This window comes from Calypte anna, chromosome 1, assembly GCF_003957555.1.
Source record: "Calypte anna isolate BGI_N300 chromosome 1, bCalAnn1_v1.p, whole genome shotgun sequence".
NCBI lineage: Eukaryota > Metazoa > Chordata > Aves > Apodiformes > Trochilidae > Calypte > Calypte anna.
In genome coordinates this window covers 50205430-50231937 of record NC_044244.1, presented here as the reverse complement: position 1 = coordinate 50231937, position 26508 = coordinate 50205430, and the positions used below count along the sequence as shown (strand labels likewise).

Sequence of the window (26508 nt, the reverse complement as noted above, 5' to 3'; positions counted from 1 at the left end):
AAGCCGTGTTCCCTGCATAGCAGCCAATTAGCCACAGCAGTGGAAAACCTGGCTTCTCACCAGGGTGGGAGCAGAAGCTGACCACAGGAGCAGAAGCCAGAGCCCAGGTCACACCACAGGGTCTGCCCTCAGAGCTGTGAGTAACTGGAGTAGTTTTGAGATATTCCACCCTCTAAAACTTTAAAAAAAAACAACAAAACAAACAAACAAACAAACAAAAAAACCAAAATACCAAAACCAAAAAACATCCCACAAAACGTACTGCCTTTCAAATGAGGCACAGTAACCAACAGGGTACTGCCTTCCAATCCACATCAATGGAAAGGTAAAAACATGCTCCCAATGCAGCTGCCTGGGAGTATGGTAAGCTTATTTCCATCTCAGTTATGGTGTGGTCATTTCCAGGGCTGTTACTGTAATTCAGCTGAACACCAAGTGTTTATGACTTAAAATACCCCAAAAAAGCCCACTCCAGCAAGTGTCTTCTGATGCAAAACCAATCCCACACATTCCAGCAGCCTGAGAGCCCTTGTAAATGTCAGCACAAACTTTGCAGGATTTAGAATGGATTTGTCCCAGGTCCTCAAAAAAGTAAGGCAGGACCATCCTTCAAAGCAGGATAGTTGACTTCAAATGAAAACACCACAGAGCTCAAGGAACTCGAGAAATACCTGTATCTGATTCCCTACAGGAAAGACAGCAGCACTGCATAACCAATAAAAAGAGTTTTTAGGCAGATAGCAGGCTGAGGAAAGAGAAAATTCTGATTTGTTTCTCAAGGAAATGAACATTTTCTGCTTGGGTATAAACGAAAATCAAGTCCTATTCCATACAGCTTGCTTATTTCTTTTTTACATATTTATTGTCAGAGTGGCTATAGATTCAGACAGCTTGATTACACCCACAGATGAAGGCGACTGCAAACAAGGTCTTTTATTGTCATACCATCAGGCTGAAATTCTGAATGCTAAAATTCTACTTCAAGCTGGGCTCTTTTATTTGTTTTGGTTGAAAACTTCAGCTACAGCAGCCTAACAATTTCCTTAAAACCCTTTATTAGAAAAAAAATTATTCTGCCTGTGTTAAACATCCCAGCAATTTTTTCTCTGAAAAGCTCTAACATTCCCTGATTTTCAGTAGGACTTGAACTTTAGCCAAGCCATACCCCTGCCAGGTTACCATGAAATCTACAAATCCCACTCTTTCAAAGGAGGAATGGAGATTTTCATCTCTACATCCTCAGGAGAGGCTTCTTTTCAGTTTTATTTGCTAGGTCCTTTGGAAATTCCATCTAACACACTTCTTTGGGGGTAAGCAGGTCTTTCCTGTAAATGAATCTCTCTAGCCTCAGATTTAAGCACCTGACCCAAAAGCACTGAAGGTGTCAGGGAACATTTCTAAAGCTTGGGCAGCCTGAAGGAATAAGGTGACCATTCCAAAACTGTAAAATGGGAAGCACTGTCCCAGAAGGCAGCAGAAGAGAAAATGTTGCCAAAAAAGGCAATCTGGAAGTGGAAAGAGAGGAGGCTGGCAGGATTGTGAGAGTAGTGATAGTAGAAGTTGGGAGCAGTTAGAATTAAGGATGAATGCCAGCAGGAAGAAGCTAAGACTGAATTGGGGTTCACCTGGCCAGAAGATTGGAGACTAAGAACTAGTGGGATAAGGCACAGAAAGGTGAAGAAAATTAAGGGCAATAACCAAGAACAAATGGAGACCAGCAGGGGTATGTGTGACAAGGAGCTGTATTAGGAGAACCATACAGGAGGAAGAAAGCCAGGAGATGAAAAACAAGAGCTAGAAGCAAGAAAGAAGAGAAAGATGTGATAACAAGAGCAGAGAGAAGGAAGCCAGAATGACATCTAGAAAACTGGGCAAAGGAAAAGTTGGAAAGGGGTGGGGTGAATTGGGTCTTACAAAAAGACAAGGATAATCTGAGAGGAACAACTTGAGACCAACTAGATAAAGAGCCAGTGGCTGGTGTGAAGGATGTATCAGACACATAGACTGAAGAACAAGAAACAAAGGAGAATGTATACACTAACAAAGGTAAGTTTTTGTTCTCAATAAATCATACTCTCCCTGGAGTGAAACCAGAGATTCACCACTTTTACCAACTCCTCTGCTACTATTTAAATATGTTAGTGAAGCTCACAGTCCAAGTATTCCACCTCCATGCAGCTCTTGCAATTTATTACTGCCACATTACTTAAAGGAGGGAAATCAGTTTGGAATGGTACACTCTGACAGATGGCCATATGACAATGTGATGTCTCATAACAAAATTAAAAGAAAATGAAGTAAGCATAGACTTGGAACTTGAACACAAAAAGCTACTCTAAAAGCCTCAAAGGTTGCAAAGTCAAGACAAATGAAAGGAAAAGCCAAATTTAGGGTAGCTAGCCCACTTCTACATATTATATGGTACACATAATTTAATATGGACTAAACATTATTATTATTATATACTAGCTTTTCTACAGGACACAGCCTCTTCCACGCATAACACAGAACTGCTCAAGAATCAGTCATAATTGTTCAGTAAATTTGTCATCTGGAGGATCCTACTGCATTTGCTGGAGTAGTTAATGAAGAAGGAATATCTGAAGAAAAAGGACAACAGCTTATTTTTTGATACCTGTGTTTAGGACATTAAAAATATTACATATTGTACCTAGTAATGCAAGAATTAAAATGAATCCCCCCAAAACACTGGGAACATACACTAAATTTGGGGTTTACGTGGTATGAAAAGAGGTGATCACAACTCAAGTTACTAAACAAAGTATGAATGCAAATCTGATTCTTCTGTATCTCAGAAGTACTGTAAATGAAAGGTTTATTAATGTTCATGAAACTCTTAAGCATAAGAGTTGAACATCACTGGAGTTCCCACAGTTCCACTTTCAGAACTGAGATGGAATCATATGCATTAAATACAGAACCAGTGAGGACTACATATGTTCATGAATGAGTATCCTTTCATCCTACAGACTTAGGTAGGGTCTTAAGTCTTTAATCAGGCAATTACTACCTTATAAGATACATTCACAGAGACCAGTATTAAACTTACATGGGCACCCTTATTTCTGGCAATTTTTTGACTATGATTTTTGCAGCCTGAATATTTAACACCTTACTGAATGCAAAATCAAGGACTCGCCATCTATGCTATGATATCAGCAGTATTTAACTGCAGTATTAATTTAATTAGACACATTTCTATTAGAATAGAATGCAGAGCTCCAATAGGGTAGAATTTCACTGTGAAAGCTGCAATGCAGTTATTCAGAAATGAGCATACCTACATCAAATAATGTAACATTAGAAAAACTGAGTAGAGTAAGTGGTGAAATTAGTGGGCTGCTGTGGAAGTGGGCTAATAAACAGGAAACTTGCAATTATTTGCTAGTCAAGAGTTTTAATCTTGAATACTTGAGATCAGATTATGTTTGGGGATTTTTTTTCACCCAAGAATAGAGTTTGTCTCCATGAAAGGCTTTCACTATTTTATGCAAAATGCCAACTTACAGCCCCAGGCTCATAGCTGGAGATAATTTAAAACTCACAGGAATTTGTGTAATTTGTTGTGACACAGCTTAAGTAACATTCTTTTCTACTCTCTCCTTCAGTCTCAAAAGGTGAGAAGCTTCAGAGAAGTGCACAATCCAAACCTTTTGCTCTAATTTCCAGACTTCTAACAGTAACATTTTAAGCATGCTTTCCTCCTGCAGTCTGCTGCCCTGTCTTCTATACAGCCTATGTTCATATGAGGGGAAAGTTCACCTCTAAAGGTAAATACATGCAGAGAACTCCAGTTTTTTTCCTTTGATCACTGAATAAGGGCTTAACAACCAAACCATTAGCTTGTCCAGTAATGAAAACTGGACCTACTCAAAAGACTGGCTGAAATGCTTCTAAGAGGAGTTGTGCTGCAAGTGGTACTGATGAATTCTAAAAGCACTTTGCACTTGAAATCCTTGTTATGCCTATCCATAGAAGTGGCAGCCTGAAAGAGGAAATGCCTTTCAGGTCACTTGCATGCTTTTAATAAAGGGTTTCTATTTTCCACAATAAAAGACTGGACAGCTCTCATACTGCAGTTAAATTTCAGTCACTGTAGCATTTCCCCAACAGCAGGCTTGTTCTGCACTCTTAGGTAGATTTTTTTCCTTTACAAGCTCCCTTTTGTCCCAAAGAATTATTGTGTACTGTTTAACTGGTGCCTTTTCCCACCATTTATAGTGAAAAGTAACTTGGAAATATCTAGTGTCATAAGTTTTAACTAAACATAAAGCAGAGTTAGCATGCCATTTGTTCTTACCTGCATCGATGGCACATGGGTAATGGTATCGGAAGGAGCAGCCTTTGTTGTAGCAGCCTAAGGTGGCTCCTGGTTCCTGGCAATGGGAACATTTCTGAAAGGGAAACCAAGAAATGGTAATGAAGACTGAAATCATCTTTACAAATACCTGTATTTTCCCGGGAATTTTATCAACCACATTCCTGCATAAATTTCTCAAGTATGACCACATTAGACTGCATCTTTCCACACCATGCAAAGAAAGGCCTTTTGAATAGGTGACAACCTCAGTTCTTTCAAGTAACAAATTTTTCAGCTGTGCTAGCCAGGCAAGGCATACCAAATGCTCAAACCAACCACTGAGAAAGAACACCTCTCAAATCTATTTTGCTGGCCTGTGATTCAGTACCTGACAATAACATCAGTGTTAAAATCAGAGGAAACAAACATTTTTAATCTACAGCAGCTTTAAAATAAGAATTAGCATAACAAAGAATTACTAGGATGACATCATTAGTGTAAAAATAATTTGGCTACGTCAAATGTGGTTGCACATTATTACTAAAAGTCCAAGAGGATCAAGGCCAAGTTGAACGTTTTTTCACAAGTGATCAAAAAAGGTTTACTGGGAGCAGAAGATTGCATCAAGGGAAAATATATCACTTTCACAAAAATGGCACATCTCCAAAAAGGTGCCTGCAGTGCCATAATGATGCTCATACCTTTATTTTCAAAGTAGTAAGACTTGTCTGATGACCACATTCAATTTTCATTACTTAAATCCTATTATCTCAACTGTTCAGTGATGTATTTAACCATATTATCAGCCAGATGCGAATGCTGCAGAAAGAAAGCCACTCACCTATTTGCTTCATCTGGAATGACTTAAGAAAGTAGGTCTACCATGCATCTCGTTCAGACAGCAACTTTTATTTCTTGAATGTAAGCAGTGAGTTAACTAATCTAATGGTCCAATGAAAACTCATTTCTGACATGTTAACATTTTTCCCTTCTAAAAAGAAAACAAGGTACATCTGGCAGATACCACTGAAGGCTAAGATACTGCTACTATTTAAAAATTAAAATGCAAATAGCCTGACAGAAATATAAAGGATGGCCTGCAATAACTTTTGAGCTATACTGAAGAAACACAGGAATTTTGAAGACAACCAACACTACAGTAAGACCTCGTACAGCTGGTGCAATTCACTGTGAGTTCAGACTGTAAGAAGTTGCCTTTCTGAATGACTGTATACAGAGATGATGACACAATCTAAAAGCTCTTTTTCTATTAGAAAAGCTGGTGTCAAACTACATGTGCTCTATTAACACTACCAGCAAGCTACACCTGTACAGCCCAGAGAACAGATGTACTCAAACCAGCCATGCACCTGGCACTGAACAAAAGCCTGGTTTTTAGAGCATGAGGAGGCTCAAATGCCAACACAGCCACATTTCTACACATCCCTGAGTAACATACACAGGGCAGTGGAGGTCTGCAGAACAGGTGCCATCAAAGGTAACAGCCACAGCAAAGTTCCTTGCTCTGCATTCTAAACAAGGCTTTGCTTACAATATTTCAAAAACACAGAGAATACCTGACAGTCATTGCTCTTCCTACTATTCTGTGCCATGCAGCGATGACTGTACTTTGTATTTAAATGATTGAATGAGGATGAAAGCAGAACTAGCTCCAGCCATAAACCAGGTGGTCCCCTCCAAATCAAAGCAGATGCAACGAACAGAAAAGCTTGTGAGATGTCAGTTCTCATGACATCTACAACTGCTGTCTTCAATACTGCCTTCTCTTTTCACCTACGTCAAGGCATCCTGAGCCTGATCCATATTAAACTGTGTCTATCTTCTAAGCAGTGAGTGTGTATCATGACAAACTACTGTAGTATTTATGATGTAAGAAGAGTGTCCCTGAGGCCTAGAAAGACACCCAAGCAACTTTTTTTTTTGCATGTCAGAACACAAATGCTAGTTTCCAAAGATATATATATAAAAAATTCTAAACCAATATTTAAATGTGCATCAAAACATATGGACCTTTAGCCAAACTGCAATGTAAGTCACTCTCTCATGGGAGTACAACCAAGCTTCATGTAAAGAAAATGTCTTTTCCTGGTTATGAAGTCAACCCTAGAAGAATATTATGTATTGGCAATAGTCCCAGATTCACCTATGCGAAGTATTTGCAAAGTGCAGCTTGAGGAGTTCTGAATCAAAGCTCATTACTTGTGTGCTTTATTCTCTCTTTTAGATGTGGCTGTCTGAGATTAATTATTCTAACAGGGCAGAACTCAAACTGACTATTCTTTGAAAACAGATATGAATTTCTAGGATTTTTTTTTTCCCCTCTGAGGCATCCTGTCCTCCCCACTTTATCTTGTCTTTGAAGTACCATCACACTGCTGCAACAGAAGAGTTCATTCTTCCCTGGAACACTATGTCCTGCACAGAGCAGTCAATAAGAGCATAAGAACAGATTAAACTGCAGCGGTGTAAAATATTTCTCAGTATCAAAAAGCCATGTCTTAAGAGAGTGTCCTGTGCAATCCAACTGAGAACAAAAAGACTCCTAGCAAAAAAAATTTTGATACCTTTACAAATGTTAATTGAGACTTCAAACTTAATATTTGCTGCATACAGTATGGTTCATTGCATAGTTCATCTTGCTATTCTGAAGCTGGTGCTAGAAACACAACAAGCATTTTGACAAATTCTACCTGTGCCTGTAGCTCAGCTGAGAATGGGTACAGAGTACTTTCAACTCATTGTAGTTAGGGCTGATTAGATAGGAAAAGTGGGTAGTTAAGATGCCAGAGCATGAGCATCAAGCCCTAATTTCCCTTTTTTTCACCCTGCCAAACCAACTAGATTATTACCAAGGTTACCTGCAGCTACACCCACCACAGCCATTCCCCAGTGGACTACAACACCATTGACTGCTCAAGGCAGAGATCATCTGCTGCTGCTGGCTCCCCTGCTGCTGAAAGAGTCTCCATTCTGGCAGATGCTTCTGCTTTTCACATGCCACTGACAGTCTAATGGCCCCATTTCTTCTACCTCCTGGGACCCCCAACCATCTGCTTCTTTCAGGGAAAGGTTGGGGAACCACATACCCAATAGCTACTCTTTTATTTCGAGTTCTTCCTTCTTGACACACTGCACAGTGAAAAAAGCTGTATGAACCCTACAAAAACCATATAGTTCTAAAGCAACTTCAGTCAACCACTTCATCTTTGAAAGATTAACGTAATGCTATGCAGTTTCCAAATACAGGAAATCAAGGTATTTCTAGGAAGACGAAATAAAGTGATAAAAAAAAAATCTAGATGCTCTCAAGTCTTTTTTTTCTAGACATGACTGCTGTGCCACCTTAAAATATAAAATACACAGTTCTCCCTGGTACGTTTTGTGGCTTGGGTCAGAATCCTTATCTTGTGTACCTGTGTTTCAAAACAAAAAAAGAAAATAAAATTTGTACACTACGACTAGAAAACATTGTAAAACCAAATGAAAATCACAGGACTTCATACAAGAAATGTGTGAATTGGTGTTAATGACCACTCTGGTCCATGAACAAATTTTCACCCAAACTCCTGCAGCCACTCACCAGCAGATGGTAGCAGCCCGCTTGTCACTTGCAAAGGAATTATAGCATTCTTAGCCAGGGAAACAGCACTCAGGCTCTCATGGGAAGAGAAATTCCTTTTGCTCGGTAAGCAGCCTCCTTGACCTCCTCTGCTTGAAAGAGCTGAAGGCTGGTACTCGGAGTGTGCTCCCAATGGGAGGTGCCAATGGATAGTAATCATTGCCAGGCATCTAATCAAATCCTGGCTTAAATTAAAGAAGAAAAAAAGAGGAGAGAGAGAAAAAAAAAAGAGGAAGGAAAAAAAAGACCGCACAGCAAAGATTGATTCAGAGGTCCTATCTCCACAATTCATCTCTGGCCACAAGGCACATATATCTCACTTAGAATAGGCTGGAGAGACTGAAAAGTGCCATTTAGAAGAGACACTCCATCCCTTGAACTAAATTATCAATAGTATTAAAGCCAGATACATTGTCTCTGCCTCTCCATGCTATTTGCAGCCCATTTCTTCCTCGCTACAGCTCATCGGTCTCTGTCTACCGAAATGAAGTAACACCCAACCTGGAAGTGTGAACAGTTGGGGGACAGCTACCGCAGCAGCAGCAGAGTGGCTGATTCATTCAAAATACTAAAAAATACACTGGCTATATTTATTTTTTATTTATGTGGGTTTATTTTCCTTGCAATTTGTATTCCTTCATTACTACCAAGAGTAAACTCTTCTGAGTGCCCACTACTCTAAATTTAATAAACTGGGGTGTAGTTTTGGGGTATGTTTTTTTGTCTGGCTCAGTTTTGTACCCAGGTCCACATAGGTCTTACAATATAAACAAGTTCTGAGCTACCTACCTTCCCCCTCTCAACCAAACACAAGCTCTTTGGCTTGTGAAAAGAAGTGTCCCACCCTGCTCAAGTAAAACATACACTTTAATTTTCTCTTTGGCTCTCCACTGACTGAGATAATGCCCTTGCCTATGAGTATTAGGATCCCACCGTGGACAAGGTTTTGCTGGTGAGAGGACAGGAGCTGCAGGATTCGCCCTTCCAACATATTCTGGGCAGCAGCAGGAACAGTTGCTTTGAAGAAGAAATTAATTGCTTCTGCCTAACACTAACTCTTCCACTACGTTTCTTACGGGAGAATTACCAAAACAGTTGGAGTGAGGACATTCACAACAGATGCAACTCTATGGTATTTTCCACTGTCTGTATCTTTTCTTGCTCAGCAGTTGCTTCTTTCAGTTTGGTCACCTGCACCCAACGCTAAGGCCTCATTCTAACTTCCTCTTTTCCATGCATCAGTTTTTTCTTTTGCTCTGTTTTCTTCCCTTTTTCTTCACCTTGCTTTCTAAGTATCTTTTTGGTTTTGCCCTTCCTGCATACCAGTGTCAAGAACACAAACAGAAAAAAATGGAAAAGCAACAACTAAAAGTTACTAAAAAGAAAGCAAAAAATGAAATATATGTGTCATTAATTATACAGGTTGCAGGCATTTTACATACTCCCTCTTTTGTCTGTTTAAATTACAAGCTTTTAGGAAAATAATTGCTTCTGTATAATTACACTGCACAAATGCAGATGTAAGATAATGAGGATTTCAGAGTCAGCTGCAATATTAGGAAGGAGGGCCTTCTGACTATTTCTGATTAAGCAGTTGGCAGGCTAGGCAGAGGCTCAGATTTAATATCCAGGCAAAAGGGCAACAAAAGCAGCAGGCAGCCGCATTGTCTTTCCTGGAAAGTGGGATGCAGAGAACCAACTTACTCCAACATGCTATGAGGAAAACTAAAAAAAATCTTTGTACTATTTGCTATAGGAAAAAGGAGTAAGTGATTTGGTACGACTGCTGCAGAAAGGGATTGAAATGAAGAAGAGGGCAGACATTTTTAGGAAACAACACAGGAAATCGGCACAATGTGTGAAAAAATTCACCTATGTGACTGGGGCTAGAGATAACAACCAGTACTGAAGGGATACAGCATTATTAGCTTCCATTTCTTGACAAACAATTTAAGTTGTTCCAAGACCAGGCAAGGAATATCAGAAAAATGAACCCTACAATTAAGAAGATAAAATCCATATAAACTTGCATTAATAAAAGGCATCTCTTGCTGCTGCTGCTATACTCTTGTAACAAGCAAAATCAAGTAATAAAGGAAAACAGTCACTGAAGTAAAATTCAAAAATAAAGGAAAAATTCAGATGCCAAGATTTCAGCAAACAAATCAAATGATCTGGAAGATGCTATACTAGTAATGCTGCATTAGGAAACAGTAAAAAGTCAGAACTGCAGTGCTGCACAGGCTGCTGAAACACAAAGGGAAGCTGCAGCTCAAAATGGATGGCATGGGGAAAAAAAAAAAAGAGAAAAAATACAAGAACTGAAAAACATCTTTAAAAAGAGAAATCCTATTCAACACACACACACAGCTGATTAAAATACACCAGAGGCACCTGAAATGAAGAACAGAGCATTCTATATACCTTAACTCAGAAGAAAAAAAGAAAGTAACAAGAACTGAAATAAGTGATTATTTTTTACAAGGAATGGTTTGCTGGCAAAAATTTCTGAAGTCCTGTTGCAGACACTTGAGCTATTTAACAGGCACTCTCAAAAAGGGGGGGTAAACAAAAAGGTGTGAAAACTTAGAAGTCTACAAAATTGTCTGAGGTAGTCAGATCTCAAATTGATGGTAAAGATCTGCAGAAAGATCTTACAATCTCTCATCTCAAAATGAGAGATGAAAATTAATGTTAAGTACAAAGAGAAACACACAGAAAAAAACATTTTCACCTATGCATACACATGATGACAGACTCTAAATTAGCATTTACTACTCATGGAAAGGTATTAGTAGACATTCAGGACAGAAACGTCATGCAGTTCCTGAAAGTGAAAAACAAACCACTACCACGACCACCAAAAAAGCCAGAACAAAAGAAATTATTAGGAAAGGAAACAGATAAGGAAATCTTCGTTCTGTCTATGTCTTGCAGCAACCCAACATCTTGAATATTGTGTGTGGTTCTGGTCACCCTACCAATAAAGAAATACAGTAGATCAGAAAAAAAAAACCAACACACAAACCACAGAGATAACTAGGAACATAAATAGCTTCCATATGAGAAAAGACTGTCTTTTGGAAAATAGGTAACTGAAAGGGGATTGAGATCTAAAAGAATAAAAAAAGGTGTGCATTAGGGAATGATTTCCAAGAAGGAAGAGCAAACAACACATTTAAAATTAAATACTTTTTTTTTCTACACAACAAATAATTAAACTATAAAAACCATTGCCAAAGACTGCTGCAGAAAGGTAAGTGAGCTCAAAACCAGATTAGACAAATTCATCAAGGTAAGGATGCCACTGCCTGTTAAACACACTTATGAAAAAGACACTAAGGCAGTGACTGCTGAAAAGAGGGAAAAAATATGCAAGCAGCACTCTTTATAGGACAGGTCTACTAAGACATCTCCAAGATAACTGCTCCTGGCTGCTTCTGGAGATAGGACAGCACAGCAAAACATACTTGTGCACCAGCCTGGAATGGCAGCTCTTCTGCAAACCAAGGGATAGTAAAATTCCACAATGAACAAAAAAATAAAAAAATTATTCCTGTGATTATTATAGAGAATGTAGGCACCCAGAAATTATACTGTCAGGTTACAAGCTTTTAAGACTCTTAAGTCTTGCCTTCATAGCAGGAAGGTTGAGCTAAACTGTAACACTATACAAAAGGCTGAAATTTGATCTAAGCGATAAATTCATGTTCCCTGCTCCAGACAAGCCTGAGTGTTTCATTCACTCGGTGGAGTGATCAAAGGCTGAAATACTCATGAACACACTCTGGGAGAAGAGACTGGTGAAAAGCTGAGAAAGCCATGGAGGAGGAGGAGGAACCCTCCCCGCCTCTCAGACAATGGTAGGAGGGAAAAACTCAAATGAAATCAGGACCAAGCAAAACCGAACCAGAAGAGGGGTTAAACTGACAGTTAATGAAAAACGATTTTGCAAAACTTCCAAAAATATTGGAAATATTAACTTTAAATGGCAACGAAAAAGCATATTTAAATTTCAAATTAAGCAGGTTAAGTACACCCCTTTGTAGCCATTTCATATTTAAGAGTAATATTAAAATAATGCATAGACTACTAATTCCAAGAAGACTGCAAATGTATTAATTTTCTTCCCTTTTAAGACAAAGAGCCACCCGGAATGAGAGAAACATTCCAGAAAACCACGTGTAAGCTTAGATTTGAATTTGCTAAAGAATGCAAGTCTAGCACTAAAAATTCTACAGTTTATCTTGGCTATTAATTTGGGGAATAAAACGTGCAAAAATAAATGCAATTCAGTCACAAAAAGGTCTGAAAGACAGAAGAAGAGACTATAAAGAGGAAAAACAAATTCAAATTTTCAAGCAATGATTATGTGTCAAGGACATAGAGTTGAGGGAATAGCATAGTCAGCAAGAGAGAGCATTTACTCCAGTCAGTCAGATTTTCTGCCATTAGTAGATTTCTTTCCTGACCATCTTTGGTACTGATTACAGGAAATACCCAAATACATGGTGAATTTCTATTTAGCACAAGGTCTACTGAATGCAGTACAAAACAAGCAGCACACAGCTGCCTTAAACCAAAGCAAAATAACCACCATAAAGGACAGGGTTTTTTATAAATTAAAAAATTATTTGAAGTTCTCCCCTGTAAAGTAATACCATTGAGTATCAATGACTGGAATGGCACAAAAAAGGAAACGACTGCCATGAAGAAAATAAAATTAAGTAAAGGAATTTGGTTCTAAGAGGCAAACTGCAGGACAGAACCAGGTTTTCTCTAGTCAAAGAAAACAGGAGATGATGCTTAATATTTACTAAAAGACTCAGAGGAATAGAGAAGGTCTAGTTCATTAAAGACACAATCACTTTGTTATTAGCAGCAGTGAATGCAACAGAAACAAAACCTTTGTAAAGGCTTAAAAATAAGGGAATGCTTCTGAGCAAGGTAAACTCTGAATAGAGAAGATTTTGACAAGATATTAAATACCTATGCAACCTGGCAGGAAAAAAGGTGCAGCACTCCTGCCAAAACCTCAAAGATTTGCAACACAGAAAGAAACCATTTGTCATTATTTGTAATAATCTGTGCAAGCCCTCATCATAAACAGAGCCTCACTGTGCAAGACACTTCAGTTATACAGAACAAAGCGTTGGTGGATGAAAAGGGATGAAAATAGGAATGGTGAGACTGAGCCAGCAGTGTTGGGCAGAGTCCATCACAGCAGCAGGCTAAGCATATTCAATTGTTCAGCAGAAAACTCAGACGAGGAGGGCTTTGAAGAAATGCATGGGAAAAACAAAGGTAAATGTGCAAAGTTTTGAAACTGAGGCACTTCATTTAGGAAATTACAAAATTAGCCAGGATTCACTGACTGGAAGTAGATCATTAAGTTACTGAAACCAAAATAATAAAAGGAAGCTGGATGAAGACAGATTAAATAATGACAAGGAACTTATGGTTGAGGCATCAGAAAAGAGAAAGTTACAGTGAAAATTATAGTAAAAAAATATTTTGCAATGCTACTCAAAACTGACATTTACTCATTAATAAGAATACTGATTCTTACATTAATGTCTAACAAGCCCTCCCTGCTGCACAGTCAAAATATAATCCACTGCATATAAGCATAGGTTAAAAAAGTACAATGCTTGTCTTACAGGAAAATGAAAAAAAATATCCCTCTAGAAAGGGTAGCAAATAAAAATACTGCTCAATACCGTTGAAGAGAGAACAATAAGAATATAGTGCCTGGAGCAGGCTGCTGAAGCAGTAGCTCATGGCAGAGCTATGATAATGAGTAGCAAAGTGTACCCAAGTGTTGCTGAGTTCACTGGTGGCAATTGCTACAACCCAGTAAAAGCAGTTAAAGATGAAAAACAACAGCAGGTGAAATGAATCCAAGAGAAGAGGTAAAGGTGCAATGCTTGCAGATGGAGAAATGCCTGTAAGTTAGTATACCTCTCAAGTGATAAGCTGTCAAGTAATACATCAGCATTGCCAAAAAAAAATTGAAAAGCAGATACAAGCTCATGAACTACAGCAATAAACCACCACAGTTGAGGAAAACTAAAAACACATCGATGAAATCACCTCAGACACAGAGGAGATACTGTATTGTGAAGTGTTTGCTGGCCAAAAATCTGAGTGGGTTTGAAGAGGAATATGCTATTTCACTACTGAATCATCGTCAGGGAAAAACCTATAAACTAATAATGATCTATGTCTTCCTAAACTCCCCATTAGACTAATAGCTACTTTTCAGGAATTCTAAATGGAATTTTCAAAAAAATATCTAGGGCCAGTTACAGTTACAATATCTAGGCCTGCTACAGGCACTCGACACAGAATTTCCATACGAGTTAGCAGCAGTTTAGAAGCAGCAGCAAATACCAACAGCAGCAGAAATCCAAGGCCGGATGGCATTCCAGCTGCACATTACAAAGCAGCTGAAGTAATGTCAGTAGTTTTCTTAATGCACAAAGTTAATGTTGTTCTCCCAGAGGAAGAACTTCCTCTGCCTAAGGATTAAGGAGCTGTGTGGTTCTATCCAGATCTGAAAGGAAAAAAACCAACTAATTAAGATCATCCGTGCTCAAAACACTGATGAATTGTGGTCAAGGCAATAACATTATCATACTATTTCCAAGTCCTATCTTCAGCTTTTATATAAATAAATTGATCTATACCAAGATAAAAAGGACAGGTATGAGCCACAGACTACTTACTAGAAGTCTCAAGATCAAAGTGAAATTTCAATCTTCTTTTTTCACGTGAGGCAGATATTGAAGGATACAGGCATTTTTGGCTTATTTTTCATTTATTTTACACAGGCTCAGTCTCTTCTCACTTCTTATTCCTCTATATTCTGAAGACTCTAGCCCAACAGCATAAATATAATTCAGCAGTCAAGTCTTCCTTGTTAGACAGCCTCAGAGACTTACAGCAGAAAATTCTTCTTTTGGCATTACCCTGGAAGCTATTTGTCCAGAAAACTTAATTTATTGGTAATTATTCAGAACTCCTGTTCCCCTGGAACTGCCTCTGCAGATTTCTGCTCAGAGGAATAATGTTATATGTCACCATTAAAGAATCCTTACTCTCCCCATTGTACCATGATCATATATGATGCTTCAAAGGAGGAATAATTAAATTTAAGGAGTTAAGAAAGAATTAAACTGTCACAAAATAGTTTTATGTACCTATCCTGTAGGTATTAGAATTTTTCTAATCTAACCTAAAATTTTCCTAAAATTAACAACTAAAAAAAAAAGTCAACCTTGAAGTTTTAGTGATTAAATTTAATTGAAAGTGTTATTCCTCAAAAAAATACCAATTAAATATAATGAATTTACACATGGTATCTGTCAAGTTAGGATCTTCAGTATTTTAACTTTCTACAAGAAAAGAGAAAGATAACATCAGATGGACATATAACAAAACCCTTTTATTATCTTCAGTGAACCTGACTCAAGATGATAAATGAGCAAACTTTAAGCGTAGCTTCCTCCTGTTACATCTTTGCAGCTAACACTCACCACCTTGCCTCAGCTCCCGGTCATAATTTGAGGAACTAAAGCAGGAGAGCTTTCAGCCTCTGAGAGCAGCAAAACACAGAGGGGTCTATTCCCTGCCCATACTCTATAAAGCTCAGGCAGACCACAGCCCCTCCTCTCTTTCCCCTGTGCTCCTTTACCCCACCTCCCTCTTCGCCCTTCAGAGTCCACACTCATCAGGTGCTGGGGAGAGCCATGGACCCCCCTCAAGGGGCCCTCAGGCACCTATCCCTATATATTGGTACATATTTGCATTTTTGTTATTTATCCCTTATGTTGAATCCTTTCCCCTGTGCTAGTAAATCAGTTTCTTTTTTTTTTTTTTTTTTTTTTTTTTTTTTTTAATTTCCAAAAAATTCAATTCTGTCTTCAATTCTGTCCTTTGGTTTTTGGTCCACCCAAACTAAGTGTATCTTCCAATTTAATTAAGAATATCTCGCAATTTCACAGAACCACGGAATGATTTGAGTTGGAATGGACCTTAAAGATCATCTAGTTCCAACTCCTCTGCATGGGCAGGGACACTTCCCATCAGACCAGCTTGCTCAAGGCCCCATCCAACCTGGCCTTGAACACTTCCAGGGAGGGGGCAGCCACAACTTTCAGTTTTCAAAGCACCCTACCAATTTATCCTAATGGTCACAAAATAAGTGGTCTGAAAGCCTACTATACAGAATAATTAACTGACTTGTCAAAGGCAGTGTAGAAGATTTTTGACAGCACAGGCATGAAGTCTAACAAGTTGCCAGCTCTTAAACCTGCATGAAGTTGTCTTTCCCTCAACTCATTTTTTCCTTCCTTTTATGGTTTACATTAAGCAGCAGCGTCCTTTAGAAAAAATCATCATTCCAGAAATTCACGCCAGGACACCCTCATCCTTTCTCCATTCCCTTAGTAGTACGTTTTTGAGAAGCTGGACATTGTTGCCCTTTAATCAGTAACTTTCCAAAACTTCAGAATATGGAGTTCTCAGTAAAAATAAAGGAGTCAGAGGTACAAGAAAAGCTGCAGGTAGCAGCAGCATAACACAAAGTACCAACAAAACCATATTTTGTGAAATGGGAAGCCATAAGAAGAACACCTGTATAGATGTATTGGTCCACAAATACATAAGGGATCTAAGCCCCAGTTGAAAGAAGCAAACATGTATGGATCAAGAAACAGGGGAGAAGAAAAAATCATTAGTAGGTGAAGACTAAGCAACGTTTTTACTACCTTTTATATTTTCGCAAACAGAAGGAAAGCTTAGGACACAGAAACAATTAGCTAGTTGAGATGAAAAGCAAGTGTATTTATGCTGTGCCTGGTTGTGCAACCAGACCTCAGAAAGACATACCCAGACCTATTTTTACCACTGGTAGCTCAGGTACTGACAAAACAGCACAGCTGCAGCACACAGAGCTCTGGGCAGGCTTTGCCACTCACCACGGCCTTTAGGTCTTCTGTAGGGTTGCTCTGGGACTCTCTCACCTTACCAACAGTTTGGCAAGTCTGAAGACAACTTAAGTAGATCCACATGATTTAAGTCACACCCTGAGCACTGCCAGAATTTCTCAAAAGAAATGGCAGATATTTTAGTCCCTTTAACTGAAAGGAAATGCCTGCTTTAGGTTACTCCAGCTGGTAAATTAGGCCAGAGGAAGGGAGGGAGCATCCAGTCCCTACTGCTTCTAGATTGTGTAGTAACAACAGTAAAGAAAAGCCCCGACCTTTTCATATGCCTGGGCAACGAGATGGTTGCACTTCACACCAGTAATAAATGCTGTCAAGCTATATACAGTTGAGAACCACCTTCAGATAAAATCTGAAGTGTACCTTTTATTGACTGTACTAGTTTTTGTATTTAGTAATATTGTTCTGGAAAAATCTTCTGAGGTCATGATCTCAACCAGTCCACTCACTTCCAGGACATTTTAAAACAACAGTTCATATATTTGCACAACTTGCTGTCCCCCTTCTATCCCTAGCTGTGGCATTTCTCTGTATTGGTACCAACACTTAAGACATCAAGAAGGGTGGTCGAGCCAAAAGATTATCGTGACAAAAATGAGGAAGGGGAAGCCAAAGAATCTGCTGGTCAGATCATCTACCTGCCTTGGTTCAGTCACGGAGCAGTAGTGCTGGCAGCAGGGGAGGCATAGGGGAAAAGAATGGTTTCTAACGACCCTAACTTAGCCCAGATGAAATTACCACCATATTTCATCTTCACAACAGACTCCTCAGTGTTGCAGAAGTGTTTTACACTCTTCTGTCTATTTGATGGCAAAGGAGCCTCGACATTTTGCTACATTCCTACCTCCCTTTACCCTCATTCCACTTCCTGCAGCCCTTGCCCTGGACTCATCCTTCCCCTAAATTACTCTGCTGTGGCACAAAGCACTGGAGAACTATGATCACAGTAAAACCAGGAATTTCATCAAGTTCAAGGGGGGAATTCTGAAAAAAACGCTTTAATTGTAGCAAGGAGTGGGATGAGATGATGAAAACTACTGTTACTGTAAGCATAATTCAGGAATTCAAAGGAGGAAGTGAAGGGAAGAACTGTTCTCTTTGAGAAAAGGCTATTAATTTTGATAGTTCCCTACAGGAGGGCTAATCCACAGCCAGTCTCTATGCCCTGTGTCCAGGCTGTGCTGTTTTGGTCATTTGCTTCATTTCCCTGCTCCTGTCTCTCCTCCTGGCTCAGCACTGCAGAAGGAACAAACTGTTGAGGGCAACAAACATGAGAATTCCAATCTTCATATTCCTGCAGCAACCTTGTGCTCACACATCCAGCTACACACCTTTTCAACATGGCTCAAGACACTGATGCTTGCCCATAGCTTCAGCAATACAACACTGCTGTTAAATGCTAATTGCTAACTAATGAAAACTAATCATCATGCAATTAAACTTTAATCACTAGGCAGCTGGCTGAGATCCAATCCGTAACAATGAAGGTTCATTAATAACTTTTTTCCGAAGAGCTCTATCCATGAAGACTATCTTACACTTCACAGAGTCCAGCTGAGTGTATTAAATTGTTTGAAAAATACTTCCTCTGCCAAGAAAGAGAGAAAAACTACCCAGAGCACAACAGTGAGAGTAGCATAGTTTAGATTAACACGAAAAGGATGGTTTTAAGATTCAGGGAACCCAAACTCCATTCTTAGCTTCTTCCATAACCTCAGGCAAAGTGAGCAGCACAGACAAACCTCTTCTCCAGTTCACATCTCTGTGAGTAACATTCTTCAAGGCAAAAAAACGGAGTTTTAATTTTGCTGTAGTTTCTAAATTTATCACATGAATACTCATCATATTTCAGTTTTATTTTTACTCATCTTTCTAAATCTAGAGAAATTAATCTAACCTCTTTCAGAACATACTTCTCCAATTAAAAAGATACTGGGGTTATATAACTAAATTTATAATGGACAGAAAGATGCAAATTGATCTTTGAAAAAAAAAAAAGTTTAAAAGCTGCTTTCTATATTGTATTTTTAAAAAAACCTCAACACAGCCATCAGGAAGTGCCTCAGTTTTGCCAGCACCATTCCTACCTCAATCTGGCTACTGCACTCTATAGCTTTTAATGAACTTGTTTTGCACAGCAGTATTTAAAGCATTTTCTTTTACTATAAATGGCAGAACATCAGTCCATGTGGAGCATTTTTTTTCCTTATTCAGTGATCAAAGTATTAAGGATAACATTTAGCTTAAAAATAAAAGGAAGAAACTAATTTTAATTTTAAATTAAAAAAAAAGAATGTAATTCTAATCATTCATACAATATAACAAAGTAATAAATTCTTACTGCCAGAAATTTACCTCTTATCAAACTAAACAAGCAAAGAAGAAATATTTTTTTCAAAATCAGGAAACATATTGTTTTAAGGTATGCTTTTTGGCCTAGATGTAATGAAATATAGGTCATTTCAAACTCAGAGGCATAAAGCAGAATAAACTTCTGAAGTTCTTGAATGCCCTTTAACACTTATTTGTAAGCTGCATACTAGTGAAGTAAAGGGGATAACAGCAGAGTGACTACCATCTGGAATTACTCTTAAGTTTAAAAAAGTTCAATTTAAGTAAAAACACAAACAGCCCAACCATCCTCCTCCCCAGTTTTGGGGAATCTTAATAATCTTTGTTACTGAACAGCTTAAAAAGAGCCAAGGTAAAATGTCGCATTAAGGGATTGTATTCACTCACTACTAAGAAGTTAGCAAGAGTTTGGCATCTTTACAGTTACAGGCAACTTAAATCTTACAAAAAGGATGGTGTGAGCTTGTGGATAGACAGACAAAAAGCTCTAAAGCTTTGTTTAGAAATGTCCTGCATGGAGAAAGCCCTGTTCATATTTGGAAGAGCTTTTTAGAAATTAAAGTTACTTAAATGTATTTTTAAATGAGAACTGTACATAGTCACTGAGAATCCCCAATGCTTTATAGAAAAGGCCACAACTGTGGAAAGAGCAAGCTGCTTTTAACATACAAGTTTCCAGTGCTCCTGGCTACAACTAATGTAAGTGATTAAACACCCTATTCTTTCCCAATGCTCTATTGTCAGTAAATCTATTTTCCGCTTTCCTCGCTCCACATGCTAGACAAACAATAAAATATGAAACCACATGCAAATGCAGACATAATGCCCATACTTTGGGGTAAACTAATGGCAAAGGAGTCTGGCTAGTAAAGATGCAGAATAATCTCTTCCCCACATACCCTTCATCTTCTCTCTGACCCCACACAAAAGGTCAACACTATAGAAGTCTTTCCTCTCTTCCTATCTTTATGTATGAGACCTCAACTTAACTTCACGCCATCTACAATCCATGATCACCAATACACTGCACCTGATTTCTACTCCAAATAAAACGAAGGAAAGCCAGTTTAATTTCACAAATTTAATCAACGGCTTAAAATCACTCAAGATACTGAAATATATATATATCAGAAACGTAGATGTACATTCTGTGGTCTCACCTCTGTGGCATTTGTTACCGATATGCAGAGATGCTGCAAGCTACAAGGTGCTGTAGCACTGGTCATTCACACTTTGAGTACATAGGAGTATTCTCTGTTAGGCTTTGATTGCTCAAATCTGAGAATGTAAATACCTTAACACCTCGTGATCCCTCTAGGCATCTTTCTTCACCCAATTCACAGATAGGGTCCAGAATGTTAGAGGTAAAAAAGAAAAATGGTTTTATGAAAGCAACAAAGTAAACAAAATATAGTAGATAGGCAAGTCTTATTTCCTCTACTGTAAATATTTCCACGGGGAAGATACTCTGGGAGATAACTAACAGGGAGTCTTAAGTGGACAAGTTGCCCTCCATTAACTCCAGATAGCATACATAAGCCTACCTCCAGCCTTGCCCTACAAATTAACAAAGGCACACTCAATATGAACCAGAAGGTTGCCACTGCCCAACAGTAATGAAAAATTCAAATATCGAAGAATAAGTTTGCAAAGAAAGACAGATGCATTTAGGTCCTGAACTTCTGTGAACCCACATGAAGTTTTAAAGAAGTTTCTCCAAAGTCAGTGTGACCTTTTGAACAGGCTTGTTAACAGTCCTAAAGCAGGCATATTTCTCCTCTTCAGGTAAGCAGCAGGCTTTGAAAAATAATCTATGGAGAGTCAGGCAGGCAAAATTCCAGACTGGCGAGAGAAAGCCCAGAACCTCCTTCCATTATACTGAAGATGATGGGCAGATTTAACCCTTCACTGCTTGTTACGCTGAGGCTCTCCAGACTGAAACACAAATCAACCCTTTCAATAAAAAGCATCAAAGGTTCCAAGGACTTCATTCCATGCATAAGAATGGAAAAACTTCTCAAACTGGGAGCAAAGCAGAGATTGATGAAAAAAGCATTAAATTCTTTAGGCCTTTTGAAAGTTATCTTTAAAAGTGGAATAAACAAGTTTTCCTTTCACAGAGCACTGTCAGCAGAAACAAGAGCCAGGTTTACCTTCAGCAAGGTTAATTCTGACAAGGAGGGGGGAGTACAAGCTCTGTGGCTAGACCAGAGCCTCTGCCTTGGAAAAACAAAACAAAACCCAACCAAAACTATTTATAAAAAAAATTCCAAGAAACAGCATACCACCTCCAAGTGAACAGCTTTTTACAAGATTATCTTACTGGATTCTGCAACTCAACCTAACACAAAGCATGTCCTCAGCACTGTTATTCTTTTCACTTACTGCTCCTTGAATTTAATACTGAGAATAAAGATCACCAATTATTTTGAACATTAAATATGCTGACAACTACCAAAGTGACTTCATAATTTTGCCAGTTTCAAAAGTAATCAAGGTTTCACCTTGCTTGAAAATGAGTTTGTCGTGAGTAGCTGAACAATGAGAAGCTAACTAAACAAGACAGGAAACTCTTTCTTTAAAGGTATTTATATCAAGCTGCATGCAACTGTTCATTTACAAAATCCATAAATGCAAATAAATGGTTGACATCACTGTAAGAAGAGAAACTCAAATTTTCAGAGGAAGAATATGGATATATTTACAAACTTGCTGCAGGAATACCTACTGCAAGGTTCCTAGTATCACAAAGCAAAGATCTTCTGCCAAATCACTTATGATCTGCTTTACCTAGTCCAAAACCTGCCATCTTCAGTATTTCAAAAAAAGCATTCCTTAGGTGACAAGGTCATTGAACACTAGGGAGATGGCATTTTTTCAGTTCAAGAATTTATTAGGCTTGGAACCAACTGCACTATGGTTTAACAAGCAGTCTTCTAAAAGACTACTTGGCAGGTAGGCCCATCTGCCTGGGTATCTAATTTGAACCCCAAAATAATAATAAGAATTAAACTGTTTTGCATCTGAAGCAGCCCAGATCACCTGATCAGCTATCCACATTCTCAGAATCATGAACTCCTCTAGAGTGGCCAGAGCAAGAGGAACATCTTTTTGCCTTTGAGAAAGGTAAAGTCTAGCACTTTGGAAACCATTGGTGTTGCTACTTAGGAAGTAATACATTCACACCCTTTTCAAGCTAGGGTGAAATCAGACGTTAAGAAAAGCTCAAAGTTCAGAAGAGTAACTTTAGAATTTGATAAATCTTTTTAAGATAGTACCTTCCTATCTCAAGTTCTTCTACAGCGTGCATCTGGTACAAGTCAACCTCTAAGCAACCTCACAAATTCTGAGTCTTTCTTGAGACTGACTATGGGGCTGCTCTCAAAAACTGCAGTAAGACAGACTTATATTCATATATAGAACATATAATTTAACATAGCAAGAAAAATGCTCTGAATTCCTTCCTGATTCTGGAAGGCTTGCAAAAAACAAGTGGTAAAAATCTATAATAATCTTCCATGTCAAAAAACCCACAAAAAACCAAAACAAACAAAAAAACCCCACCCCAATCAGCTGAGTTTGTGTAACAAGAAATGCAGGGCAGGTTACTTACGCCACTATCTCTACATGTGGTTCAGTGGTTTATGGCCTCTGACAAGACGTTTCTTATTTCCATACTAGGATGCTGTGTAAGCAACAACAACCAGACTTCTAAAGAAAATAATTCAACTCAATGGTACGGATTCAGTTTCAATTTGGTGTGCATTTGCTCTTTGTGGGTATTACAAACAGTTTACATAGCTTTTGAATTATGGCAGTATTTCAGTTGCACAGAATGTGTTACATACATGAATTATTCACTTCCAAGCTCATGACCCTTCCATATGCCATAAACTAATGTCTTTCCTTACCCTCAACCAAATTTAAGACCTAGATTCCAGTATGCTTGTGCATACATCTGTCTACTCTCCTGCTAGCAAGCAGCTACGAGGCTTGCACATCTACTTCTCCAAGACATTAACACTGATGAAGTGTATGTCAGAAGGAACAAAAAAAAACCAAGCAGTTGCTAAGTGAGGAAGAAGTTAAGAAAGAGCATATGCAACAATCATAGGAAATCAGCTGTCTGAGCCAGAAGGCTATCCTCAGGCAGCAGGGCAAAAGAGTCTAGTTCAACAGAGCTTTTCACTGCCTGGGGATGGCTTCTGGCAGGTACACCTCTGAACACCCTGACTGCCACCTCTGTGTTGCATGTAACCTTCTCCTAACTGAATGGGGGGAGGATATATTGCTTCCAGAGAAGAATACAGCACTACAGTTTGCTACAATAGGATAGAAAGGTTAAGGAAAAAATAATGCTAGGAGGAAACATGTTCTCTTATTTGTGATGGTGAAAGAGGCAGATAGCTTACTCCTATGGACATAATGCATTCAGCCAGGACACCTGTAACTGTGCTTGTGTAAGACACAATAAAACAAAGCACACAAGAGGATGGTCCCTGCTTCTAGAACTTAGGAGTCTTATAACTAGATTAAAAATAGACACAGAGAGAAGAGTGAACACGGCTATGTACTACTTCTGATATGCTGAAAATAAGCATTATTTCTTGCAACCTTAAATAGGAAAGATTAGGAAGGAATAATTTGAAAATCAAATAGGGAGATTATGAATCTGAGTGACAAGAAAATCAGAACAATATGGCTGACAATAGCTTTTCATCTATAGCATTCTTAATCTGTATTTTCAAGTGAGAGTCAGAACTCACCATGAATTCGAGAACAAGTTTTTTTAAGATTGTGGTAGAAGAACACAAACCTGGAGCAAAAAGGAAGCTCTACAAGACTGGAAAAAAGTGACAAGGTTACTAAAAGCTACCCAAATTCCAGTATTGCAAGATAAAGAGAAGAAAAGCACAAGCAGAGCTTCAGTGAATCCCACATAAAAAGCTGGGAGTAATCAACAATAGCCTCTGCAAAAAATAGAAAGAAGGTAATCAAAGGAGGACACAGATGGGAAACAACAGTGGAACAACACTTTCAGAGCAGCACAGCTGATAGCTGTCAGGGAAAGGAAAATGAAGTACTGAATTTGAACCTTAGCTAGGAAGACATCACTGTAAATGTACACTGAGTTGTAGCAAAGGACAATCCATGCCATGGTGAAAGCGCCAGACAATGCACTCAAAGAATTCTGAGATGACAAAAAGTGAAAGGAAATTAAGAGGTAGTTGCACAGGCAAGAGGGGCCACAGGAGTTTTGTACACATTTTTAAAAAATGGGAAACACATCTACAAGTACTATGAGGGAAAAGAAATGCTAGGAATTGAGCAACTGATTAAAGAGAGACAGAGGACACAAGGTTCAAGGCAGATACGGAAATGTTCTTGCTCTTATGTGGTGCCATCTGGGCAGATAAAAGGGTAAGAAGAAGAGGAAAAGAAAGCATTCTACTTGAGACAAGGAGATGATCATAATGGTTGGAAAAAAGTGATGAAAGGCAGCCAAAGTGTATTCGGTCTGGAAGTCATTAAGATCCCATGCAGAGAAAGAACTAGATGTCAAACAACATGCAAAACCCATATAAGAAGTTGTATATAATGGACAGCTATTTGTTGAGTTTGACCAGAGCCTATCAGTGCAGCAGGTTTCTGCTGGGCATACCCCCTTTGCAGGTAGAAGAACACAAAAAGGACTGTGGAAGGACAACTCAAGTGGTTCAAAAACTTGCAGAGAAGGCATTTGCTATTGGGAGAACAAGGATCATGAATGAAAGACACACCCTGAACCCAGGAAAAAAGAAAAAATCAGACTGGAGTAATCCAAATTCAAAATACAGGTGAACTACAAGCCATGTGAAAGTATGACCATGTTGTGGGTAGAATCCGAACAGTGGTGGAGATCCCAAAAGAAACCTTGCAATAAACAGAGAAGGAATTCAGCAGTCACATCAGAACAAGTATGCAGGTAGAGCTCAATGGAAACCAAATTAACTGACTTTGTTTAATGAGAGACTAGAGACAAGAATGCAGGCCAAATCAAGTTAGGACAAAGAAGCATGTAATTATTGCCAAAGAACAGTGAGTGAAAATGCTGAAGAAGCCAGGATTCAAACCTGAAGAAAAAAAACTCCTGGAGAGGAAAGGAGCATGCTCTATGTAACAAATTCAGAGTCAAGATAAGATAAAGAGTGGATTCCAAAACTGTTGAGAGAAGAAAGAATCTGAAGGCAACAGAAAAAAATTCTAATGCCTCTTCCCTGGTCTGTCCCCAGACAGAAAGCATAACCAAAAGGTAACCATAAATAAAGGGATGTAGCATACTGATGATGATAAAGAAAGCCATATGACTGTCCTTTTAAAGTATCAGTTTATGCCACAGAAAACCAGTAACCAGTGTCTCCATCCACAACCAGATGGCTGATAATTTTACATATTTATTCCCTGCTTTAATTTTACATATTTATTCTTACTCATTTTATTTTCACATTTTGGAAAAAATCAATTATCAGTAGGATTTGTGGATATGAAACCCTTTCACATTTTACTTACATCTAATGGACTTCCATGAGATTCTACTCTATCCACCTTATTTTGTAAAGACTACTAATTCTCCTGCAGTTGTATAATAGTGTTAATAACAGAATACCTTAGGTTGAAAGGGACTCCTGCTGGAAGCAGAGCCAGCTTCAAAGCTAGATTCAACTTCAGAGGTAAAGCGAGTTGCTTAGGGCACTGCCCAGTCACATTTGTGCTTTTCCCAAGGAGAGTCTCAACAGGTTCTCTGTTCTCCTCCTTCAATCCATCCTCACTAGGAATTACTTTGCCCAATATTTAACTGGAATTTTCTTTGTTGCACTTCATGTCTGCTGACATTTGTCCTTTCACTGTATGACTCCAAGAAAAGCCCTAGAGATTACTGAATATCTAATAGGTCAGCATAATGAGAAGAAAGAACTTCGCCATGAGAAAGCCTTTGGACCTGCAGCACTTTTAGTAGGTAATGAGCACCCAGCATTTTGATACCTGAAAGATCTGTCTGATCAGGTGTGGTAGTGATCTAAATGAGGCCATCAAAAGGACATCCTTAGAGATCTATTTAAGATGAAAGATGACTGCTTAAGACATGAGACAAGAACAAGGAAAAATGGTATTCCAAGTGGTATACACATCGCAAATGAAAACAAGTA

The 26508-nt window shown here is 38.6% G+C and overlaps 1 protein-coding gene across 1 annotated transcript in view; it reads right to left on the bottom strand.

The window, feature by feature from the left end:
- TCF20 (transcription factor 20) overlaps positions 1–26508 on the bottom strand; it is a 127667-nt gene that overhangs the window by 11847 nt on the left and 89312 nt on the right. The window contains 1 exon segment of the mRNA XM_030447313.1: positions 4322–4415. Within this exon segment, the coding sequence (XP_030303173.1) occupies positions 4322–4415 (94 nt within the window).